We start from the raw sequence: 22393 nt of genomic DNA on the forward strand, positions 1-22393 counted from the left end.
AAGAGGTCTGAGGGAAAGAGGGGGGAGGAAGAGGTCTGAGGGAAAGAGGGGGGGAGGAAGAGGTCTGAGGGAAAGAGGGGGGAGGAAGAGGTCTGAGGGAAAGAGGGGGGGAGGAAGAGGTCTCTGAGGGAAAGAGGGGGGAGGAAGAGGTCTCTGAGGGAAAGAGGGGGGAGGAAGAGGTCTGAGGGAAAGAGGGGGGAGGAAGAGGTCTGAGGGAAAGAGGGGGGGAGGAAGAGGTCTGAGGGAAAGAGGGGGGAGGAAGAGGTCTGAGGGAAAGAGGGGGGAGGAAGAGGTCTCTGAGGGAAAGGGGGGGAGGAAGAGGTCTGAGGGAAAGAGGGGGGAGGAAGAGGTCTGAGGGAAAGAGGGGGGGAGGAAGAGGTCTGAGGGAAAGAGGGGGGAGGAAGAGGTCTGAGGGAAAGAGGGGGGAGGAAGAGGTCTCTGAGGGAAAGGGGGGGAGGAAGAGGTCTGAGGGAAAGAGGGGGGGAGGAAGAGGTCTGAGGGAAAGAGGGTATGGAGGAACGGGAACGGCAGTAAGGTGTTTATTTTCTTCTGTTGGGAGCCTCTAAAATAAAGGCTGCGTCGGGGTGCAACAGATTCCTCAAATCTGTTGCACCCCAACAGATCCTGCACCGTCTGTCCTAACAGCAGATCCCCCCCGTTAGATTACAGACGGCGCCGTGAGGTAATTTTCTGACAGAAAAAATTGCTCCAGCAGGGGCGCAAAAAAGAACAAGCGAGGCGGCGCCGCCGCCCGCCGCCGCCGCCTCGCACCGCCTGGCGAGTAGCTCTGGAGGCACTCCCGTCCTCGCGTAGGAAACGCTGCTGCCGACGTGCTGGCCCCGGGTCACGGTTACGGAGACAGCGGGGATGTGGCAAACCTCCCACAGGCGGCAGCGTCCCTCTCTCTCCCCTCCCGCTCCCATACACACACAGCCTCTCTCCGCTGCTGCTGCTGCTGCTGCTCCTTCCCTCTCTGTCTGGCGCTAGAAAAGGTGCAGAGCGCTTGTGAGGGAGGGGGGGGAGGGGGAGGGGGAGGGGGGAGCACGCACACGTCACCCATCTCCACAACCTAGATAAGTCCCTGGCACTTCGGCGTAGTTATTAGCGGCTGTAAACCTGAGTGCGGAGAGAGCTGATCCGGGCAAGCCAGCGTGCTTTTCGTTCGTGGTGGCAAACTCGCCGGTGGGCTCATGAGCATCGCTACCAGGCGGCGACTGACTCCATCCCTCAGCGCTGACGGGAGGAGCTCCTTCGCGTTGCCTGGCGTCCGCTGAGGCTCCTGCTCGGGGCTTGACGATGCTCGCAGAGAGGTGCCTCGGATTAATATATCCCGGCTTGTGTCTCTGGGCGTCCTTGTTCCTGTCTTTTTTAAAAGGTGCGTTCTGGATTTCGCTGATAGGATGCTGATGTTGATGATGCTCCTTCCTCACACGGGCTGTTCTGATTTCCCTGGAGAGATGCATCTAGAAACTTTTTCATGGGCTGTCATTTGTCCCCAGTAAAATCAAGGGGCTGCACGCCAATGGCTGAAATGGGGGGACAGTAGAGCAGAGGTGCTGCTGTTTTTAAATTGTAAACTGAAGTATTCCTGACCTTTTTGGCGCTGAAAACGGGGGCGTGGGCGTGGGCGTGGGGGGGGGGGGAGAAACGTTGAAAAAATGATTACAGGAAAAAATGTGCTAGAGTTTTTTGTCTTGTTTTTCTTGCTCTAACAACTTTCTCTGTGAAAAGAAATATCAGCAATAGGAATGAGAGGCTGTGATAGGTACAAATATATTTAACATTTTCAGATATGACAAGATAAAGTAGGAGAGAATTAAGAGCACTCATGGATTGTTTTATTGGACTGTACATGTATGGGGAAGGGAGATTAACGTTCTTTGTTACAACCTTTTTCTGCTTTATTTCTTTAACTTCTTTTTTGTATAACACAGGTTCCCAAGTCAGGGGTGGATTTATTTATTTTTAAATAAGAGTATTAACTAGAGAGATGCAACCTGACTCACTCTGTCATTGGTACACTATTGGATTTAATCTTTAACCTATCATGCCAGTGGGTCTAAATAGGTATTGGTTTAACTTTAGTTGGTGGATCAGGCTGGATATGAATCTATCATATAAGATACACAAAAATGAATCTATAGTGAATCTATAATGTATTCCAATGATTTATAGCTACAATAAGGTATACAATTGAACAGGAGTGATGCAGTTCAGAACATACTACAGGAAAATTGAAATCCAGGCTAAAGGCTAAAAGATGGATAGTATAGCTGTCCTAAGACATATTCAGCAGACCATCATAAAAGTTTTAGGGGTTCCTAAATAAAGATAAATAAAAATAAGTGTCAGTGCAACACATAGGGAAAACCTCTGAATATCTGAGAAACTTGGTTTGACTTAGCCGAAGGGAAATCTGTTCCAATCTAGATCAGTCATAACCTCATTTAGGAGCCTTAAGCAAATTACACACTCTCTCCCAGATCCTGCCTCAATTCTCCTTCTGTAAAATGGGGAAAATATTGGCTTATTTTATAGGGTTGCTGTGGAGAGAAATACAAAAAACTTGTAAAGCACTTTGCTCATTGAAAGGGTATAATTTCACTTTCCTCCCGCCCCAAATTTGGTTAACAACAATTCTAATTGTAAATATGAAAACGTAACATTTCCATTAAGCAGAGGATTTCACACACACACATATTCAAAGTGGTAAAACTAGAGGTGAGGAAAGAAGAGCTCCTTGATGTTCAGGGTTTCTCTATTCCTTTTGCCTGCTATCTTTAAAAAAAACTTGTTAGAATTATTTACAGTGCTAATCATATGATACTCATATTATTTGTAAATCAGTTAGAATGGAAACTGTGCAATGGATAATATATAACCCACAGTGCAATCATATACATGTTTACTTAGAAGTAAACACAATTTATTTCAATGAGACTTACTCCCAAGTAAGTGTATACAGGATTGCAGCCCCAGTTTCCTTGACCCGGCAAAGCCAATCTGGGTGCAGAGGCAAGCTTCTACATGTGGATTCCCTTACCGACTGAGTAATCTGAGCACTAAATCATGCTGTTAAAGTTGCCAGTGAAGTCTGCAATTGGCAGATCAGATTACCAGATTTGGAGGATCCATTTCAGAGTCTGGGTGAAATGCTGATTCAGAACTGAGCTCAAAAGGGATCCATGGGATTCCAGTGAGGTCCTCAGATGTCTGAAGGGACCTAGAGGCTATGCTGATTCATAACTAATTGGTGGGGGTGGGTTGAGGAATGACCCAGATTGTGTTGTTCAGTCGTTCAGTCGTGTCCGACTCTTCGTGACCCCATGGACCATAGCACGCCAGGCCTTCCTGTCCTCCGCTCTCTCCCGGAGCATGCTCAAGTTCATATTCATTGCATCCGTGATGCTATCTAGCCATCTCATCCTCTGCCGTCCCCTTCTCCTTTGGCCTTCAGTCTTTCCCAGCATCAGGGTCTTTTCCAGGGAGTTTTCTCTTCGCATTAGGTGGCCAAAATATTGGAGCTTCAGCTTCATTATCTGTCCTTCCAATGAGCACTCAGGGTTGATTTCCTTTAGGATGGACTGATTTGACCTCCTTGCAGTCCAGGGGACTCGTAAGAGTCTTCTCCAGCACCACAGTTCGAAAGCATCAATTCTTCGGCGCTCAGCCTTCTTTATAGTCCAGCTCTCACAGCCATACATTACTACTGGGAAAACCATAGCTTTGATTAGACGGACCTTTGTCGGCAAGGTGATGTCTCTGCTTCTTACTATGCTGTCTAGGTTGGCCATAGCTTTCCTCCCAAGGAGCAAGCGTCTTTTAATTTCATGGCTACAGTCACCGTCTGCGGTGATCTTGGAGCCCAGATTAATTCCTGTTTATCAAGAGTATATCCAGGTAATCACTTGAGATTGATTATAGCATTTTCTACACATTGCACTGAATGCGTGGAGTGCACCATCTCCGCTCCTGAACTCCACACATACAGTTTAATGTGTGCAGAAACCCTACACACATAGAACTATTGGCGTGTAGTGGTCTTTCTGTGTGATTAGAAACCCTGGAAAAGCTTTCTGTTGAACATGCATAGGATACATGCACATATTAAGCTTAAGACGTGGAGGCTGGGAGAGGGGAAGGCATGCACGAGCCTATTCCTTCCCATCCATGCATTCAATGTAACATGTGAAAAGTGCTTATCAATTGGACCATGTGGTGGTGGCGGCTTGTCTGCTCATCCCTCAGTGCTCTGCATTGAGCACACCGACCAGCAAGCATGGTTTCCTTTTGCAGGGTTGGGTCATGCATGCAGCATTGAAAAGATGGTTGCTCAGAACTGTCAGCTTTGACAGCTCCAATCACTTCTTTAGTGGGATGCTGGGATGGAATTTATACCCACTTTTCTCCATCCTAACAAGTCAGTGCCATTACTAATGCTGACAGCTTTGGTCAAGTGTTCAAGAGCTGCGCACATGGACAGTGCAGTGCTGCCTAGAGGGCTACTAAACCTGGAGAGACTCCCAGCTAGGGTACGATCCCATCTCCAGTCTAAAGGGGGTTGTATCTGGGAAAAGCTCTCAAATTCTCTTTTTCCCCAAATTCAGTAGGACTGCTAGTCATCGTCACTCTTGGTACTCATTTAGTGCTTCTCGCAAAGTACTCACAATGCTTCATATACTTTCTTCCAGTAATCCCTATGATTATTAGTATTATTGGTTGCTTGTGGGCTGAGCAGCCCAATCCTATGCATATTTTCTTGGAAGTAAGCCTTATTGTAATGGGATTTACTCTCAGGTAAGTGTGCACAGGATTGTGTCCTGGGAAGGAAATATATGCTTGCAATCTACCTCCTACAAAGTACAGGTTGTCCTCTGTCAGAAATACCTGATCAACCTACAACATCCACTTTATTAGTCCCCTTGCTCATGGGTTGTCTGAATCATTTTGCATGCCTCTACAACATGTAATACAAAAACTGGAGTGACACACGACGCTGTTGTAAGCAGAATTTGACCATGTCCAAAGAAGGCAAGGCTAATGCCTTCTAAATACAAAGAAAAAGAGAAAGCATAGAATAGATGGTGTGTGAATTTTGTAAATGAAAACAGGTTTCTCCATACTTTCAATCACCCCTTATTACAATTCTCAGGAAAGGGTTATATTTTAAGTGTAAAATATATTAGACTAACATATAGTCTCTTACCAATTTCTGCTTTAATAGTGGCAAATATAATACATGACTACTACCAACCTTTAAGCAATAACATTTAGCTTTGTCTACAGTAATGGGTAAAAAGTATGACCTGGAAGCTTACGGTTCAAATCTCCATGAATTCTCTGAATGAGCCTGGGGAAACCACTGTCTCTCAGTCTTGTTGCTCCATCCCCAATCTGTAATAAGGGAATAACAATTCCACCCTGCCTTACAGGATTATCCTAAGTATATGAAACATTTTTAGCTCTAATAATACTATGCATAGAATCATAGAATAGTAGGCTTGGAAGGGGCCTACAAGGCCATTGAGTCCAACCCCCTGCTCAATGCAGGAATCCAAGTCAGAGCATTCCTGTCAGATGGCTGTCCAGCCTCATCTTGAATGCCTCCAGTGTGGGAGAGCCCACTACCTCCCTAGGTAAGTGGTTCCATTGTCATATTGCTATAACAGGAAGTTTTTCCTGATGTTCAGCCGGAATCTGGCTTCCTGTAACTTGAGCCCATTATTCTGTGTCCTGCACTCTGGGATGATCGAGAAGAGATCCTGGCCTTCCTCTCTGACAACCTTTCAAGTACTCGAAGAGCACTATCATATGTCCCCTCAGTCTTCTCTTCTCAAGGCTAAACACGCCCAGTTCTTTCAGTCTCTCTTCATAGGGACTGAATGATGGCAATTAGAGATGTGTGCAGTGTAGTCCTATGAGATCTACTCAGAAGTAAATCCAACTGAATTCAGTGGGGTTTACTCACAGATATGTGTGAGAGAATTGCATCCTAAAATTCAGTAGAGCCTGAGATTTGGGCTGGATTTCAAGGTTCTTCTCAAGTGGAATTCCACAGTGTGAACGCCTCCAGACCTGTTCAGTGTTCTCTAGACATTACCACACAGAGATCATCATCAGTGTATGCCAGCTCCCAAACGTTTCTTAGCAGTCTGCATAGTATACTATAGATTGAACATATCTCCAACCCCTGCAGTCACCCAGGGGACCAGGAGCAAATAGTTATCTGTGTCCTACAGGCTGCAGTCTACCCAAACACCTTACATCAGCAGTTCTCAACCTGTGGATCGCGACCCCTTTGGGGGTCGAACGACCCTTTCACAGGGGTCGCCTAAGACCATCGGAAAACACATATTTCCAATGGTCTTAGGAACCGAGACACCGCTCCTCTATCCCTCTCCAGGCAGGTCCGCCCACATGCAGATACGCCCACATACGAGTACCCGGCATGATGACATCATCGCGCCAACCCCATCACATACACCCCATACAAATACAGGTGTATGTGACAGGGTTGGCACCATAATGTACTTATGTGGACCAGTCACACATGTGTAGAGAGCAGCTACTGTGTAGAGAGCAGCTGCTGTGTTGAAAGCAACTACTCTGTTAAAAGCAGCTACTGTGTTGAAAGCAGCAGTATTGGAGGTAAAACGACACTTCATGAATTATAATTACTGGGTTAATGTAAAATCATATACTGTAAAATCATCAACTACTGCAAAAAAAAAAAAAATCTGTACCATGGGAACTTAATCTGGATGCTGATTGGTCTTTTTATATTCAGCTGTGGTTGATGTGAATACTGCCCCCTTGTGATAGTAACAGGTATGTAAAAAAAACAACACAGAGAATGGTAAATCATAGGAAACTTTAATGAACTGTATTGACTGAACTATGCCATGTATCATCTTTTGTATTATTAAAGCTGTTGTTATATATTATTTTCATTAGCAAACCATCCCATGACAATGGATCAGATATTTACATTACGATTCATAACAGTAGCAAAATTACAGTTATGAAGTAGCAACGAAAATAATTTTATGGTTGGGGGTCACCACAACATGAGGAACTGTATTGAAGGGTCGCAGCATTAGGAAGGTTGAGAACTACTGCCTTAAATGTTTTGCATGATGCACGGTGCATTCAGTATTGCACAGAATGATGAGAACTCTAGTTCCCATGGGCAATGTGATGTTGAATGCAGTGGGAGAGTGTTCATGGCTATTATGCAGCCTTTAAAGGCTATGCAGCAGGGATCAGATCATCCCTATCCTATCCTGGCTGACTTCATGGGATGGTGGTCTGCAGAACTGGGTTAATCCAAGATTGCAGCCTGCCCAGGAAGCTCTAGTCTCTGCTGTACAGCAATGATGTCATTGTCGGCAGTACAGGAACCTCTGGAAGCTGGCAAGGGTCCTGTTTCAGGCACAAGCTGCCAGTGGCCCTAGAATTATATAGCAAACTGATTCCTAATTTTTCTGCAGAATTGCTCTGGCTGGGTTTCATCCACCCAAACTGATGGGTGGTGGCAGCCTAAGAAGCATTTTGCAACAGGAGAAAAGGAAGAGACTTTCCTTATCCATTTCCATTTTGGTGCACATGCTACTTCTGCTCTTCATGAATAGTAGGTGAGTAAGTAACAATGGAGGGTCGGATGCTCTGGGAAGACAAAGAAAAGGGGAACAGAAAAGGAATTCAGTGGTTCTAGCACTGAGTGTGAATTACTGGAGGGTAAACAGCTTTAGTTTGCCATTCCCACATTGGTCTAGTCTGGTTTGTTGCAGGGCCAGCCCTACCATTAGGCAGGATGAGGCAGTTACCTTTAGGCAATCTCTAACACCTTTGGGAAATCTCTGATTTGTTGTGTGATTGGGGACCCAAAGAGGCAACTTACTCCCAAGGCTGGCACTAGCACCTGACAAAGTTGGGCTCAGGGCCCATGGACATTTGAAGGACCCACTGAGCTCAGTCCCAGCACAATCACTAATCTACCATTCTGCTGTTTTTCTGGATCCAGTAGACCAGCCTTCCCCTGACTGGGGGTGATGGGAGTTGTAATCAACACATCTGGAGGGCATCAGGTTGGGGAAGGCTGCAGTAGACCAATGGAGATTGTGGATTAAGGGTTGCAGAAGTGACATGAGACGAGAGGTGCTTCCCTCACAGGAAATTTTGTCCATGTGTAATTCTGTCCGTATGTAATGCTCCATTTCAGCCAGGCATTTTTGAGGGTTGGGGGAGTGTGGGAGTCAGAGCCACATGTAGAATTTCTGTTCTGACCTAACCCTAATCCACCTCACTTCTGTGATTAAAAGTCACAGAAGTAACTTAGTTGTGAACTCTCAAAGACAGAGGTAATTGCCCCCAGGCTCACAGCTTTCAAGTTTAATAAAGGGTATCCTGTATACCTGATTTGGTGAGGGTTCCCCCCCCCCCTTTCATGTAGCCTTCTCCAGCCTCTTGTTGGAGGGAAGCAGGCACTGAAGATCCCAACTAAGCTTGCCAGTCTGCAGCCCAGAGAATGTGCTGGGGCCGCTTCTGCCATTTCTTCCCTGTTCCTTTCACTCTTTTCACCTGCAGTGGCAAATGGGACTTCATGCTTGCCCAATTACACATGTGGAAGAAGGGCAGGAAAAGGACCAGGGAAGAAATGTGTGGAAGTAGTCATGGGTACCTCATCTGCTGCTTTCTCAATGTGTTTAAGTGTAAACACAAAAGACACAGGCACCAGCACTGGCCTGCAGGGAAAACAGCTCAGGCTCATCTCCATAGTCCAAGACCAAGACAGGTTCATTAAAATTAATGCAGCTTGTGACAATGGAATAGTTTGGAGATCAGCATCCCAGTCAAGCAGGAATTATGAGGCTCCATAATATTAAAAAATGCCCTTAGTACTATAATAAATTAGGTCAGGCCTGCCACAACTTGTGGCCTGCCAAACTGAACATGTCCCATCGATTGTGCCCTGTGTTTAACAACCCCTCAGTTTGCATAGTCTCAGGCAGACAATAACAATAAATAGTTTATAAAGCCTTGGTGAGCTGCTATACACCGCTGGTAGGCTGTGTTGAGCTTTATGGATCACAAGTTGGGCAGGCCTCATTTGGGTTGACAAGAGTGGTCCATATCAGGGAGGCCATGGAAACACTTACACAAGAGGTGCGGAAGGGCAGGCTATGTAGAAACCATGCACCAAGCTGGATTAGAGTGGCCATTTGTGAATCGCCAAAAAAGAGGACATGCATAATTGAAAAAGAGGACATCAATTTGCATATGCTAATTTATATGTATAGAAGTAAATGTAGAAGTAATTATTATATTAGAAATAATTATTTAGAAATCATTATTGTATTAAATGGAAATAAAATAAAAATAATAACTGCTTAGGGATTTTAATATAGTAAGAAGTAAAAAACTATTATAAAGAAATACATAGATAAAATACATTACTTCTCACCATAGTGTGGAAGTCTGATCTGTGTGCCTTGCTGAATCTGCTGTCCAGGTGCTGTTGATGAGCAACTTCAAGGCCCAGCACTTTCTTGTGATGGTTCTTTATCTTTATACAGGACTTGGACTGGACAGCCCTTCAATTAGAGAATGTCTTCAAAATGGAGGATAGTCCTCTCTGGCAGGTCTTCAAATAGAGGACTGTTCTTGGTAAAAGAAGACACATGGCCACCCTAAATTGCTACACAGGACACATTGGATTGTATCTAGTCTTAGTCCTACTTAAAGTAGACCCACTGAAATGAATGGGACTTAAATTGGACTAACATTGGATGCTACCCTCATGCTTCCTGTCAGGATGACAGTGTGGAACAATTGCCTTCTGTGGTAGTGGTTCTCAACTTGTTTCAGTCCATGGACCACCAGGCCAATCAAAAACAATTTGTGGACCACCTCCTTTTATTTATTTATTTTTGGTTGAGACATGATTAAAAAGAGCAAACACAGTTTGTTTTGAAATTTATTTATTTATTAGATATTTGGATTCTCTTCTCACTGACAAACTTTTCAATGTTTGGAGTGGTACTTCATAATGCACAACTAATATCGCTTTCGACTGCGAGCTGATTCCTCTGTTTGGACTTAACATGCAATAAACACGAAAATCCCATCTGACAAATATAATATGCATCTGACAAATATGATGCAAATAGCAAAAGAAATCTGTGTGTGCTGACAGATTTAGGTAACTCCCGGTCATGCTGGCCCAAAATTTACTTACTCTCATAGCTTCCATAAATGACTGAAAATTTGCATCCAAATGGCTTCCTTTTTCCTAAGCATGGCATCCACACATGGAAATTGAACCAAATTATTGCCTTCGACTCTTACCATCCAGAGTTCCAATTTGTCAAGAAAAGTGTTGATGATGCTTTGGTGAGAGAACAGATTTGCACCTTTCCCTTGCGGCCAAAGATTCCATTTGTTCAAGATTCCAAAAATGTGAACAAGATATGCAAGTTCTAAATTTGACTGTCAGCACATTTCAGAATTCCTCTTTCCCTTGAGCCTGGAGAAACAAATCCAACTCCTCTCTCAACTGAACAGCTCCATTGAGTATGTTCCCTGCTGACAACCACCGTACAGAAGTGTAGAACAGCAACACGCCAAAGTCAGAACCCGCGTCCTGGCAACATCTTTTGAACAGCCTGGTGTTCAGAGCTGATGATTTCATGTAATTCACCACTTTCACCACCACTTTGAAAACGGTGTTGAGTTGATTGGCAATGTTTTTGACACCAAAGCTTCCCTATGAATGAAGCCATGAACTCCGGTTACCATTGGAGCATGCTGTTTCACCAATGCTTGGAAGCCAGATCTTGAATCCAGCATGGCAGGTGCACCATCAGTGATTTGCCCAATCCAGGCCATGCACTTCAAAGAAATTGTTAAATTTTTAACAATTTCCATCACATCCTGAGCCTTTGTGGTGGTATCAAGAGTCTTACAAAAAAGAAACTCATCTTTGAAGTTTCCCTCAGCCATATATCGTGTTAACACCAATAGCTGAAAGCACAATGCGACGTCGGTCGATTCATCCAATTGTACTTACATTTTACAACTTAAATTATAAAGAAACTAAAACAGCACATTTAGCACAGAATGAATGACACAGTAACAACTCGACATGATGGTGGGAGCTACACTCACAAACTACACATATCTAGACGGGTCACTCCTACCTTCCGCCAAAACCAAGTTTTTAGTTGTGGCCCAGCCAGTAAGTGGCACTGCTGTTGTACAAAAGTGTACAAATGTAAATAATGGGAGAAGAGCACTTTGTTTTATTGCACTGTTTCCCTCCGGGAAAGAAGGTTGAGTTGTGTAAATATGCTGACTCTAAAACGTTTTTATACCCAAAAACTTTCTCTGACAATGGTATCTATATTTCATTTTATGCTGTTATATATTTGTGTGGGCCACTGAAAAAGGCACCATGGACCACCAGTGGTCTATGGATCACCAGTTGAGAGCCACTGTTCTATGACAAAATAATTCATGGCAAGGCATTATTATTCTATACAGTTTTCCTGTATTTTTAATGTATTTCTGTTTAGGATGTAATACAGATGAACAATGAAGGAAAGGATTCATTAATGTGACAGCTTCTGTACAGTGTCAGCAGCAATGTGTCAGGCTAGCAGCCAGTTCTGTGAGTAGTTCTTTCACATGGTTGAAGGTGCATTTAATTAAAAAAAAACTTGCCTCAGGCACTGATTTGGCAAAGCAAGTAAGGCATGTGCTTTACTTTGTAATCATTGCCATCGGGTGCATTTGATCACCCTAGGACAGACTTCCCCAACCTGGTGTCCTCCAGATGTGTTGAACTGCAACTTCCATGATTCCTAGCTAGCAATAAAGGAAGACAGGGCTCTTGCACCTTTAATAGCTGTGTGAACCAGTGTGGTGTAGTGGTTAGAGTGTCGGACTGGGACTTGGGAGATCTGGGTTCTAGTTCCTACTTGGCCATGAAGCTCACTGGATGACTTTGGGTGAGTCACTGACTCTCAGCCTAACCTGCCTCATATGGTTGTTGTGAGGATAAAATGGAGAGGAGCAGGTCCCTGTAAGCCACCTTGGGGTCCTTGAAGGAAGAAATAAGGCAGGATATAAATGTAATTAAAAAAAGAAAAGGGAATTCTGGAAGGGGCATCTTGGCTTGAAATGGGAAAGAAGCTGCACCTGCTTAAAAGGTGGTGTCATGTTAGGTTTCCGTAAGAGCTGTGTGTCCAAAGAAACTTCTTTTGCAAGTGAAGGAAAAAATTCTCAGCAAGGTTTAAAGGCCTGCTCTGGGTCATACTGAATATCTTCCAAGCAGGGTGCTTTAAGACCATTAGCTGTGATTACCCTTTTTAAAACTGTTGTATTTTTAATTTAATATTTTTATGTTATGTTTTGGTTAATGTTATTATTATCAGTCACCTTGAGTGCCATTTTTAGTGGAAAGGCAGGATATACATTTAATTAATACATAAAACATTGCAGAATAACTCCAGCAATGTAATCAGTATAAGCTGTAACTTTAGCAGTGTTGAGAGCTGGTATGGCAGAGTGGCTTAAGGGCCTGGATAATGGAATCTTGCTTCAGCCATGAGCTCATGGTGACTTTAGTCAAGCCACTCTGTGTGTCAGCCTTCAACCTGCAATATGGGGAAAGAGGTGAACTTGTGAAGGTGTTGAGTTAGTGTCTGGAACTGGCGATAAACTGGATGAGGGCCAATAAACTGACACTTGCAATGTATGTGAAATTACTGTAGTTCATTCAGAACCACCAGATGGCAGTGGCAGTGCCTGTGTATATATTTGCCAACAACTGGGAGGAATAAAGTTTCATTGTTAGCTCACCTTGCAAGCTGGTGTAACATGGTGTCAGAAGAGGGAGCCAGACTCAGCAAACAATAAAAAGAATGGATTCAAGCACAAGGCAAGCACAACCCCTGAATTTTGATTCTGGAAATGTTGCAGAAGATTGGTCACAATGGAGGGAAATTATGAAACTAGTGTTTGCAGGGCCTGAAGCAGACAAATGGTCTGAAGAGCAGAAGGCTGCACAGTTCCTGATATCCATAGGCTAGAAAGGGACATTGGTAGATCACGGACTGCAAGTGGCCGGTTATCCCCTGAGGATAGGAAAAAGCCAAATGCATTATTTGCAATTTTGAGGCATATTGCACTCCACACAAAAACGTGTCTGTGCAGAGAAAACTCTTCTATGAAAGGCATCGAGGACAGGCTGAATCCATAGATGAATGGGTAACACAGCTGCACCTAACAGCAAGAGACTGTGCATTTCATGATGCAGATAATATGACAGAATCCTGATGGGATCAAATGCCAAAGAAATACAGGAACTGTTACAGGAAGACAACTTAACTTTAGAAATTGCAGTAAAAATTGCAAGAGCTCATGAAATGGCAAGAACACAGATGCAAATCTTGCAAAACAAACCAGGGAAAGTACACACAGTTTGCAAAAAGGGTACATTCAGCAAACAAGCAACATTGCAAAATGCAAAAACCCTGTATAGAAACAATGCACAAAAAACCAAGATAGGAATATGTCAGAGGTGTGGGGAAAGCCACCATGGAGCAACAGCATGTCCTACATGGGGCAAAATATGTAATTATTGCAAAAAGAAAAATAATTTTGCAAAAACTTCTAAAGCAAAAGACCAAAAACAAAGGAAGGTAAATCTGATAGAAGAAAGTGATGACAGTGCAATGTAGAAGAAAGTGATGACAGTGCAATGATGCCTAATTGCAAAGATCAGCTTTTCCTAGCAACAGTTTCTGCCAAAGATAAAGAAGCATAAATATAAAAGTGGGCAGCTTGAGAAAGAATTTTTTGTTCAAGATGGACATTGGGGCACAAGTAAATTGCATACTATCACAAATATTTTTGAAAATATATGCAAAAGTGGGAAAGCTGGAATTCCTGCACTGACTGGATATGGGGGACATCCATTGAAAGTGATAGGGAAATGCACACTAGAATGTGGACACCAAGGCAGTGTGCACAGGCTTGATTTCTATGTAATTGACACTCCTGCATAACCACTATTAGGATTTGCAGCTTGCCAGGAATTGGCATTAATCAAAATTGTGAAGCTGATCACACCAGAACAAGAACATTTAAACAAACCAACAAACAAAAATGGACTCTTTTGGAGATGAATTTACAGGACTAGGATGCTTACCAGGAATATGCCAGATAAAGATAAAGGGTACCATTTGGTATCTCCTCTACTCAAGAAATCTTTCAGAGAAAAGCACATGAAGTTTTGGAAGAACTACAAGGATGCGCGGTCATCATAGATGACATTCTGATTGATGGAGCCCCACATGTGGAACATGAAGCAAACCTCATAGCACTACTAGAAAGATGCAGAGAGAGGAACCTAAAACTGAATCCACACAAGATGCAAGTTGAAGTGGACAGTGTGGCATATTATGGACATATTCTGGCAAAAGATGGTTTGAAACCAGACCCTGAGAAGATTGCAGCAGTACAGTAACTGGAAAGCCCTTGCAACAAAGCTGAACTGGAAACAGTGATGGGCATGTTTAATTACCTGGCCAAGTTCTCACCAGAACTAGCAGAAATATCAGCTACAGTGAGAGAACTATTACAGAAGAATGCAACATAGACATGGGATGACAGCTATGAAACTGTGTACCAACAGAAAAAAACCCCTCGCAAATGCACCAGTACTCAAGTATTTTGACACAAACAAGGAAATTACAGTACAGGTGGATGCCTCTCAACATGGAGTTGGAGCAGTTTTGCTAAAAGAAGGAAAGCCAGTGGCATATGCATCATGCTCAGTGACTGCCACATAAAGCAACTATGCACAAATAGAGAAAGAAATGTTTGCCATAGTTGTGGGATGTGAAAAATTTCACAAGTACGTTTATAGCAGAACTGTAATTGTGGAAAGTTGAAAGGAATATCAGAGATCCAACCCAGGAGAACCAGTGATAACCAATGAGCTTCCAGAAAGACCATGGCAAAAATTAGGAACAGATTTGTTCACACTTGAACAGAAAATTATCTACTCATGGTTGACTGTTATAGCAGATATCCAGAAATTGTACAACTAAAAGAAACAACAGCAACCGCAGACATAAAACACATGAAGTCCATAATGGCATGGCATGGCATATGTTAGGAAATCGTTTCAGATAATGGTCTTCAATACAGCTCAGCTGAATTTGCAACATTTGCTAAAGAATGTGGATTCAAACACACACAAACCAGCCCATATTTTCCACAAGCAAATATACTAGCTGAAAAATATGTGCAAGTCATGAAAAATGTGCTTAAAAAGACACAACAGAGTAACAAAGACATATAGTTGAGCTTGTTTAACTAAAGGAATACTCCTATTGTAGGAGAAACATCACCAGCACAACTACTGATGAGTAGAAGACTCAGTTCACAACTACCTACAAGACCAGGTCAACTAAATGCCAGAACACAAAGAACTGAGGACATCAGAAACAAAGCAAGCCAAGAGAAAATCAAACAAAATACTTACTATGATAGAAATAAGAGACATCTTAAACCATTACAAGAGGGACAACGTGTAAGGATGCAACAAAATGAAGGACACTAGATACCTGTAACAGTAATAGGCAAAGCAGAACACCAAGATCATATATAATAAGCATGGAGAATGGAAAAGAATATGGACGAAACAGAATTTACACTGGACAAAACAAAACACACATGACGAAGATGCAGCAAACCAAAGCAATCAGGAAGCTATAGAGCAGGTGTCAAAAAGAGAAGCAGATCAGGAGTCAAATTTACAGGAGAAGAAAGAGGAATTGCAACTAAACGCAAGAGATGACAACAAAAGCAAAGAGGACACTAGCACAGTAAAAGCAGAACAGCAAGCTAATTATTCCAGATATGGTAGGCAACTGAAACCAAATATTTGGAAGGATTACATAACTAACTAAGTTAAAAATGGGGGACATAATGTATGTAAAATTAGTGTAGTTTATTCACCGCCACCAGATGGCAGTGGTAGTGCCTGTGTCTATATTTGCCTACTGGGAGGAGTAAAGTTTCATTGCTAGCTCATCCTGCAAACTGGGCCCCATCTATACTGGGCTTTTACTCCTGGGCGGGTGTGAGTCAAGGTCCCTCATGATAGATGACACAGTCGCGACTTTGCAGCCATCTGTGGTTTTCGCCCAGAAAATGAGGAGTTCCAAGGAGTCATTTTACTGTGATTTTTTTGGGGTTGCTGTGGGTTCCCCTGCAGTTGCAGGCTGTCTGTTCCTTCCCCGAACCAACTTCACATTTTACAGTGGGCATGTTGTAGGCATGTGTAGTGCCTGTGTCACTCTGTGATGCCCCTTTACTCCCCCCATCCCTTCGCAGCTGCACAGTTACAGAGGCACAGAGGGATGTTTTCATCTATTTAATCACACTTTCACACAGTTTTGCAGCTTCGCATCTTTGCGACAGTTGTGGACTCAGTACCCAAGGACGGGAGTGGGGGGTCTTGGGGAAGGAACAACATCACTCCGGTCACCATTTTGGAGCAATGGCTAGGCATGTAGCGCTCCTGCTTGTGAGTGTGAACCATTGCGAGAGTCTCGGGCTGGGGAACTGACAAACTGATGGTGTGGAAATGAAAAAGCACAAAACACTCCCTTTTTACCTAAAAAGGGATGGAAAGACACAGCAGAGCCCCTCAAATACAAAACAGCCACTGAAGTGTTGAACCCCCACGCTCATGGGACTACATCGCTGCACATTTCAGTAAAAGGGCAAAAAAAGGGGGGCACAGCAAGTCTGTAAGGGAAGCTTGCAGTACATCATGAGTGTATTGCAGGGCATGCTGACTCAAAGCCGCATTGCTGCGCAGTTGCGACAGGGTGGGGGGTCACAGCGGTGCCATATAGATGCGGCCCTGGTGTGTGTGTCTTCTTTATCCTGATCAGCACAGGACATAACAACACTGAAATCTGATAAGACAGTGTTGCTCTTGGTAGGTGGGTTGTCTGGCCTAGGAGACTATGGGCCGATCTACATTGCGCCTGCCATCGCAATGAATTCGGTGTCCTGTCGGGTTAAACGCTCTCACATTAAAACATGATTATTCACACTCACCCATTTTCCCCTTTGCAGTGCTTCATCAAATGTGCGAGCTCGGTTCACACTCAAGTGCTGTGCTGTTTTCCTGCTGTTTTCCTGCACGCACTTGTCTGATCTTGGATGCTAAGTGGGGTGGGCCCCGGTCAGTAGTTGGATAGGCGACTGCCTGGGAATCAGGCTTCCTGCATTGAGCAAGGGGTTGTTGTATCCCTTCAAATTAGACTAAGTTTTACCCCCTCCAATCCCCCGCTCTGGATTTTTTTTTTTTAATTAAGGCATTATCCTTGCAGAATTGGGGCTTCTCCGTGATGTTTTTTTTTAATTTAGGCATGATCTTCGAAGATTCGAAGTTGTGAAGCTTCACAACTTTGAATCTTTGAAGATCATGCCTGAATTAGGAAAAAAAAACATTGCGGAGAAGCCCCAATTCTGTGAGGATAACGCCTTAATTTAAAAAAACACACATCCGGAGTGGGGGATAGGAGGGGGTAAAACTTAATCTCATTTGAAGGGATAGAATAACGCCCTGCTCAGTGCAGGAAGCCTGATTCCTAGGCAGTCGCCCATCCAACTACTGACCGGGGCCGACCCCTCTTAGCTTCCGAGATCAGACAAGCGCGCGCACATCTAGCCCTTTGCTTGTTGCTGAGGAAATGGGGGCTGCTGAGGAGGCTATGTGAACAGTAGCTGGAAGAAGACATGGGGCTGTCAAGAGCTGTGATTGGACAGGAGGGAAATACAAACACTGCTGTATATGGACAGGCGGGGGAGGGGACTATGACTGGATACGGTAGCAAAGGTGGAAAATCAGAGCACATTAAGGGGAAATACTGGGATATTAGGGTATTGAAAGCAGGAGCACAAAAGTGGGAAATTCCAGTTCCAATTCGAGGTGGGTACTGCGTAGTGGGAAAGGTGGGCCGTGAAACCTCATTGGAAGCGAAAAAAGGTGGTAAGTGTAGATCCAGCCTATGTCTGGCTTATTTTAGAGGAGTAGCACTCCCCTGAAGGTTCAAGTTTGCAGTCTTGGGGATGCCATTAAATTCACCCCTATCCTTGGAGGCTCAAATGGCATTGGTCAAATGGAGCATCTTTCATTGGCTAAGGTGGGTGAGCCAGATGAAGCCTTTCTTGGACAGAGATAGCCTGCCTGCAGATATTCATTCTCCAGTAAAGTCCTGTTTCATTCACTACAATGTGTGCTGTCCTTGAAGATGATCTCGAAACCCGAGGTAGTATAAAATATGGCAGCTGGCTTACTAACTGATGTAAAATGTTTCAAGGACCAATGACAAACCAGGGAAAGTGTTCAGGGCAAAGCACGGTTTTATTAAATGACTTTACTAGAAAGAAGCATGTAGAATGAAGCTTATCAGAATTTTTCAGGACTTCCGGCTGGGACCGATGTCGCTCTGGCAGCTTCCCACGGATTTCCGTGGGAGCTTTCTCAAACAGCTTTTTAAAAGGTTGAAAAACCTTTTCATCTCCCCCCTGGAATTGAAAGGGGGGGGCAAGGCATACTCTGGACAACATCTTGGAGAAACGTAACCCCCACGAGATAGTGGGGGGGCTGGATTCCAGGATTATCTTCCCAGGGGTTTACCAATGCAAAAAGCTGTACTGAGACTCCTATTTTATAGCAGAAAACAGGGCTGATGTGTTCCATAATAATATATGCTTTAAGAAATATCAGCAACCTCTGAGGGATGATTTAAGAAACGTTAACAATATTTGAGAACATCTGAGGACCTGTAAGATCTGTTTGAGAGAAACATGGCTGCGCTGAGGAGAAGAAGGGAGCTGGCATCTACTCCCCCCGCATCCTCTGTGTCAAAAGTGTTGCAAACAGAAGATACAGGGGAATTATTTACGCTGATAAAGACTTTATCTTCACAATTTATGGAACAAGTCAAAAGGTTGGATTTAATCCAAAATTCCATCACTGCCCTGCAAGGAGCTGTAGATTTAATTAATGCATCACAGCAAAAAATGGAGACGAAAATTAATGAGCTTGAAGACCGAGTGGCAGGAAATGAAACTATGACTCAAATTTGTTTTAAAAATATCTCTGATAGAATCTGTCAACTGGAGGCCTTCACGAAAAGATCCAATGTACGTATTATTGGGATTAAAAATTGCCTAATGATGTAAAATTGTCTATTTTTGTGGATAAACTTTGGCATGAGATACTCCCTATTCCATCTGATTATGTGCTTGATACTGAGCAGGCATTTCGTGTGCCAAATGCTAAAGGGACTGATTACACAATCATAGCTCAATTTGCAAAAGTCTCCACAAAGAATTCTATCCTGCATTTCGCAAGGGAGGCTGGAAGCCTTTCCTGGAAACAAGATGAAGTTATGTTATTTCCAGACTACATCAAAGAGGTGGCAAATAGAAGAAGGCAATTTATCAAAGCAAAGAATATGGCAAAACAAATGAACTTACAATATTACTTAAAATATCCTGCTACACTTTGTATTGTGTCTGAAGGTCAGATGAAGAAGTTTTTAAATCATGAAATGGCGGAGGCATGGCTCAACGTAAAAATGCGTGAGAATTCTGTTACAATCCCATGAACTGGAATCTTTAAACAAGCTTTGTTAACTGTTTGTGTTTAGTCTACATGATCCAGGCTAATTCAGAAGATAAATGATTATATTTATGTTGGTTTACTCTCTTTCATCTTTTATTTTTTCTTGCTGTTCTTTATATTTTTTATGTTAAAATAGATAATATATCTAGTATAAAAGATATTACTGATGGTTGAAGGTTTATATTAAGTTTTATTGTTATATAACCCTATATATATATTTATTTTTATTATTATTATTACTAATAATATAGGCTTTGGGGAATGAATTGTAGACCTGTTTCTTTGATATAAGATTGATGATACAACATAGAAATGTAAGGTTGTTTATTAAACTGTAAGATTGTTAAGGTTATAGATATAGTTTTTCAAATAGAATGTTATCAGAGGCCAGGGGGTGTTGGAGTTTAAACTCAATTCTTTAAGAAGGAGGGGGGAGGGAGGGGGAGGGAATTTTTCTTTTCTTTTCTTCACTTCCTTTCCTCCTCCCTTTTCCCCTTTTTTTCTTCTTTTCCCTCTTTTTTCTTCTCTCTTTGTTATTGTGGTGTCTTCATCAGAATATTGTATTGTTGGGAAACTGAAGTATTGATTAGGTTGTTGGTAATTTTGGTATTGTGTATTTCATTTATAAAAATAAAATAAATAAAAATATATTAAAAAAAAAAAAAGAATCTTTCAACATGGCTAGAAAGGGTACAGATTCCAGTATGCTAAAACGGCTTGAAAAACATTTCTAAATACTATACCTTGGACTGGGAGCATGGAACACATTTGCAGTTTTAAAACCACCACAGTGTCTTCTGGTTCATTTCAGGGCCCAATTCAAAGTGCTGGTTTTAAAGCTTGGGACCTGGGTACCTCAGGAATCACGTCCTACCATATCAGCCTGCTCAACTATTAAAAATGCATGAGAAGTCCTTTTACAGACCCTCCATTGTCTGAGGTGTTGTCCTGTGGTAGGGCCTTTTTAGTTGTGGTGTTGCAACTGTAGAGCACTCTCACCAGAGAGGCTCATCAGGCACAGAGTCAGATATATTTTTGGAGCCCAGTGAAGACCTTTCTATTTGCCCAGTTTTTTAGTGTGTTTGTTTTTTATTCATCTGGACCCTGTAAAATTCCGTTAATGAGGCAGAGCAATTGCATAATAAAAGCCTCATCTGGAAGCACCTCTAGAGGAAAGGATGTGTTGAATATAACATATATATATATATATATATGTATGTATGTATGTATGTGTGTGTGTGTGTTATATGTGTTATATATGGAATGGTGATGAAACAGGGTCATAAAATGCTGTTTGCAATTAATTGGCTGGATGTCACAGGCCTCTTCTTGTGGTGTGCTACTGAAATTAACATCCTTCGGTAAAGAAATGACCACAATAGCCATGATATATATGTGGTATCTGAAACGAAATGTTGCAGTGTGGAGTGTTTCTGTTCATGGTGCCAGCCAGCCATAGCCCCTTTCCAGGTTATTCCATTCCATTCCCCCATCCCCGTGGTTTTCTCCCCCATCATCAGTGCTATCATCATAGTTCAAAGTTGTAGGGTAGCCATGTGTCCTCTTTTAGAAAGGACAGACATCTATTTGAAAGGCAGTTCAATCCAAGTCTGGTATAAAGAACCATCAAAAGGGAGCTTGACCTTGAAGTTGCCCATCAACAGAACCTGGGCAGCAGACTGAACAAAAAGGCTCACAGGTCACCTGATCACAGTTTTACACACTATGGTGGGATGTCTTGTATTTGTATTTAAATTATAATAATGATTTCTAAATGTGCATCTATTCACAAAATTTACCATATGCAAATTTTATGCAAATAAGTGTTCCCTTATATCCTTTTTTGGGGAGATGCATGTCCTCTTTTTTTTGTTGATTCACAAGTGGCCACCTTCGTTCGAACAGTCACTCCCTTTTTGTTTTACACTAAGGAATTTGTTGCTTTAGCATGCTCACTGACTTCTTAGCCCATTTAATTGTTTTATAATCATCATCATTATCATCACTCATTGTGTAGAATCAGTGAGTTTGCTAGAAAGATAGGTGCTTCTGGGGAACACATCCAACATATTCCTGCAGCTGTTCATTCCCAGGGGAAGAGCATTGGACAAGTTGTGTTTCAGGGCAGTTGAAAGTTATTTCTTATTTTCTCTCATAGGGTTGCAACTTAACACATTAGGAAGGAAAAAAACATTCAATTTAGCCACCAGCAAAACCCACACAAGGTCAAATACTCTAGATAGGTAAGAAATTATTTGACCAGAAAACAGATGTTGTCTCTGGCTTTGGTTGAAGAATAAGAGGTTGGATTGCCACCTTACTGCACATTTATGTTTGTCATGTGAATTTTAACACATCTCTCAACTTTTTTTTTGCCTGTTTTAACGGCTCTCCAAGGATGTTTCTCAGTAATGGTAACAGAGTAGCTACAGATTTTTGTAAAGTGGGATAAATTTGGATTGTGTATATATAAAGCATAAAAGTTGTGGCCAAAGTAACTATGTATTTAATCAGGAGGAATTATTAAGAGAATGATTTCTTTTAAAATCTTTTCTCAGGATTTGGGAAAACACCCTTTTTATCCAATGGTTTATTTAATTCAGTGAATTTCCTTGACATGAAACTGAAGCATGTCACAGTAATATAAGGGTTACGGACTCTTTGGGGTGT

At 42.6% G+C, this 22393-nt stretch overlaps 1 protein-coding gene across 1 annotated transcript in view; it reads left to right on the top strand.

Moving 5' to 3' along the window:
• Positions 1-1248: 1248 nt before the first annotated feature.
• Positions 1249-22393, top strand: part of LOC146352768 (neuronal acetylcholine receptor subunit alpha-7-like) — a 126305-nt gene continuing 105160 nt past the window's right edge. The window contains exon 1 of the mRNA XM_084834829.1: positions 1249-1375. Coding sequence (XP_084690955.1) covers positions 1297-1375 — 79 coding nt within the window. The 5' untranslated portion in view covers positions 1249-1296. The remainder of the gene's footprint in view (positions 1376-22393) is intronic.

This window comes from Heloderma suspectum, chromosome 2 (genome assembly GCF_057233095.1).
Source record: "Heloderma suspectum isolate Gila_16-S chromosome 2, 16-S_ref, whole genome shotgun sequence".
In the NCBI taxonomy this organism is placed as follows: Eukaryota; Metazoa; Chordata; class Lepidosauria; order Squamata; family Helodermatidae; genus Heloderma; species Heloderma suspectum.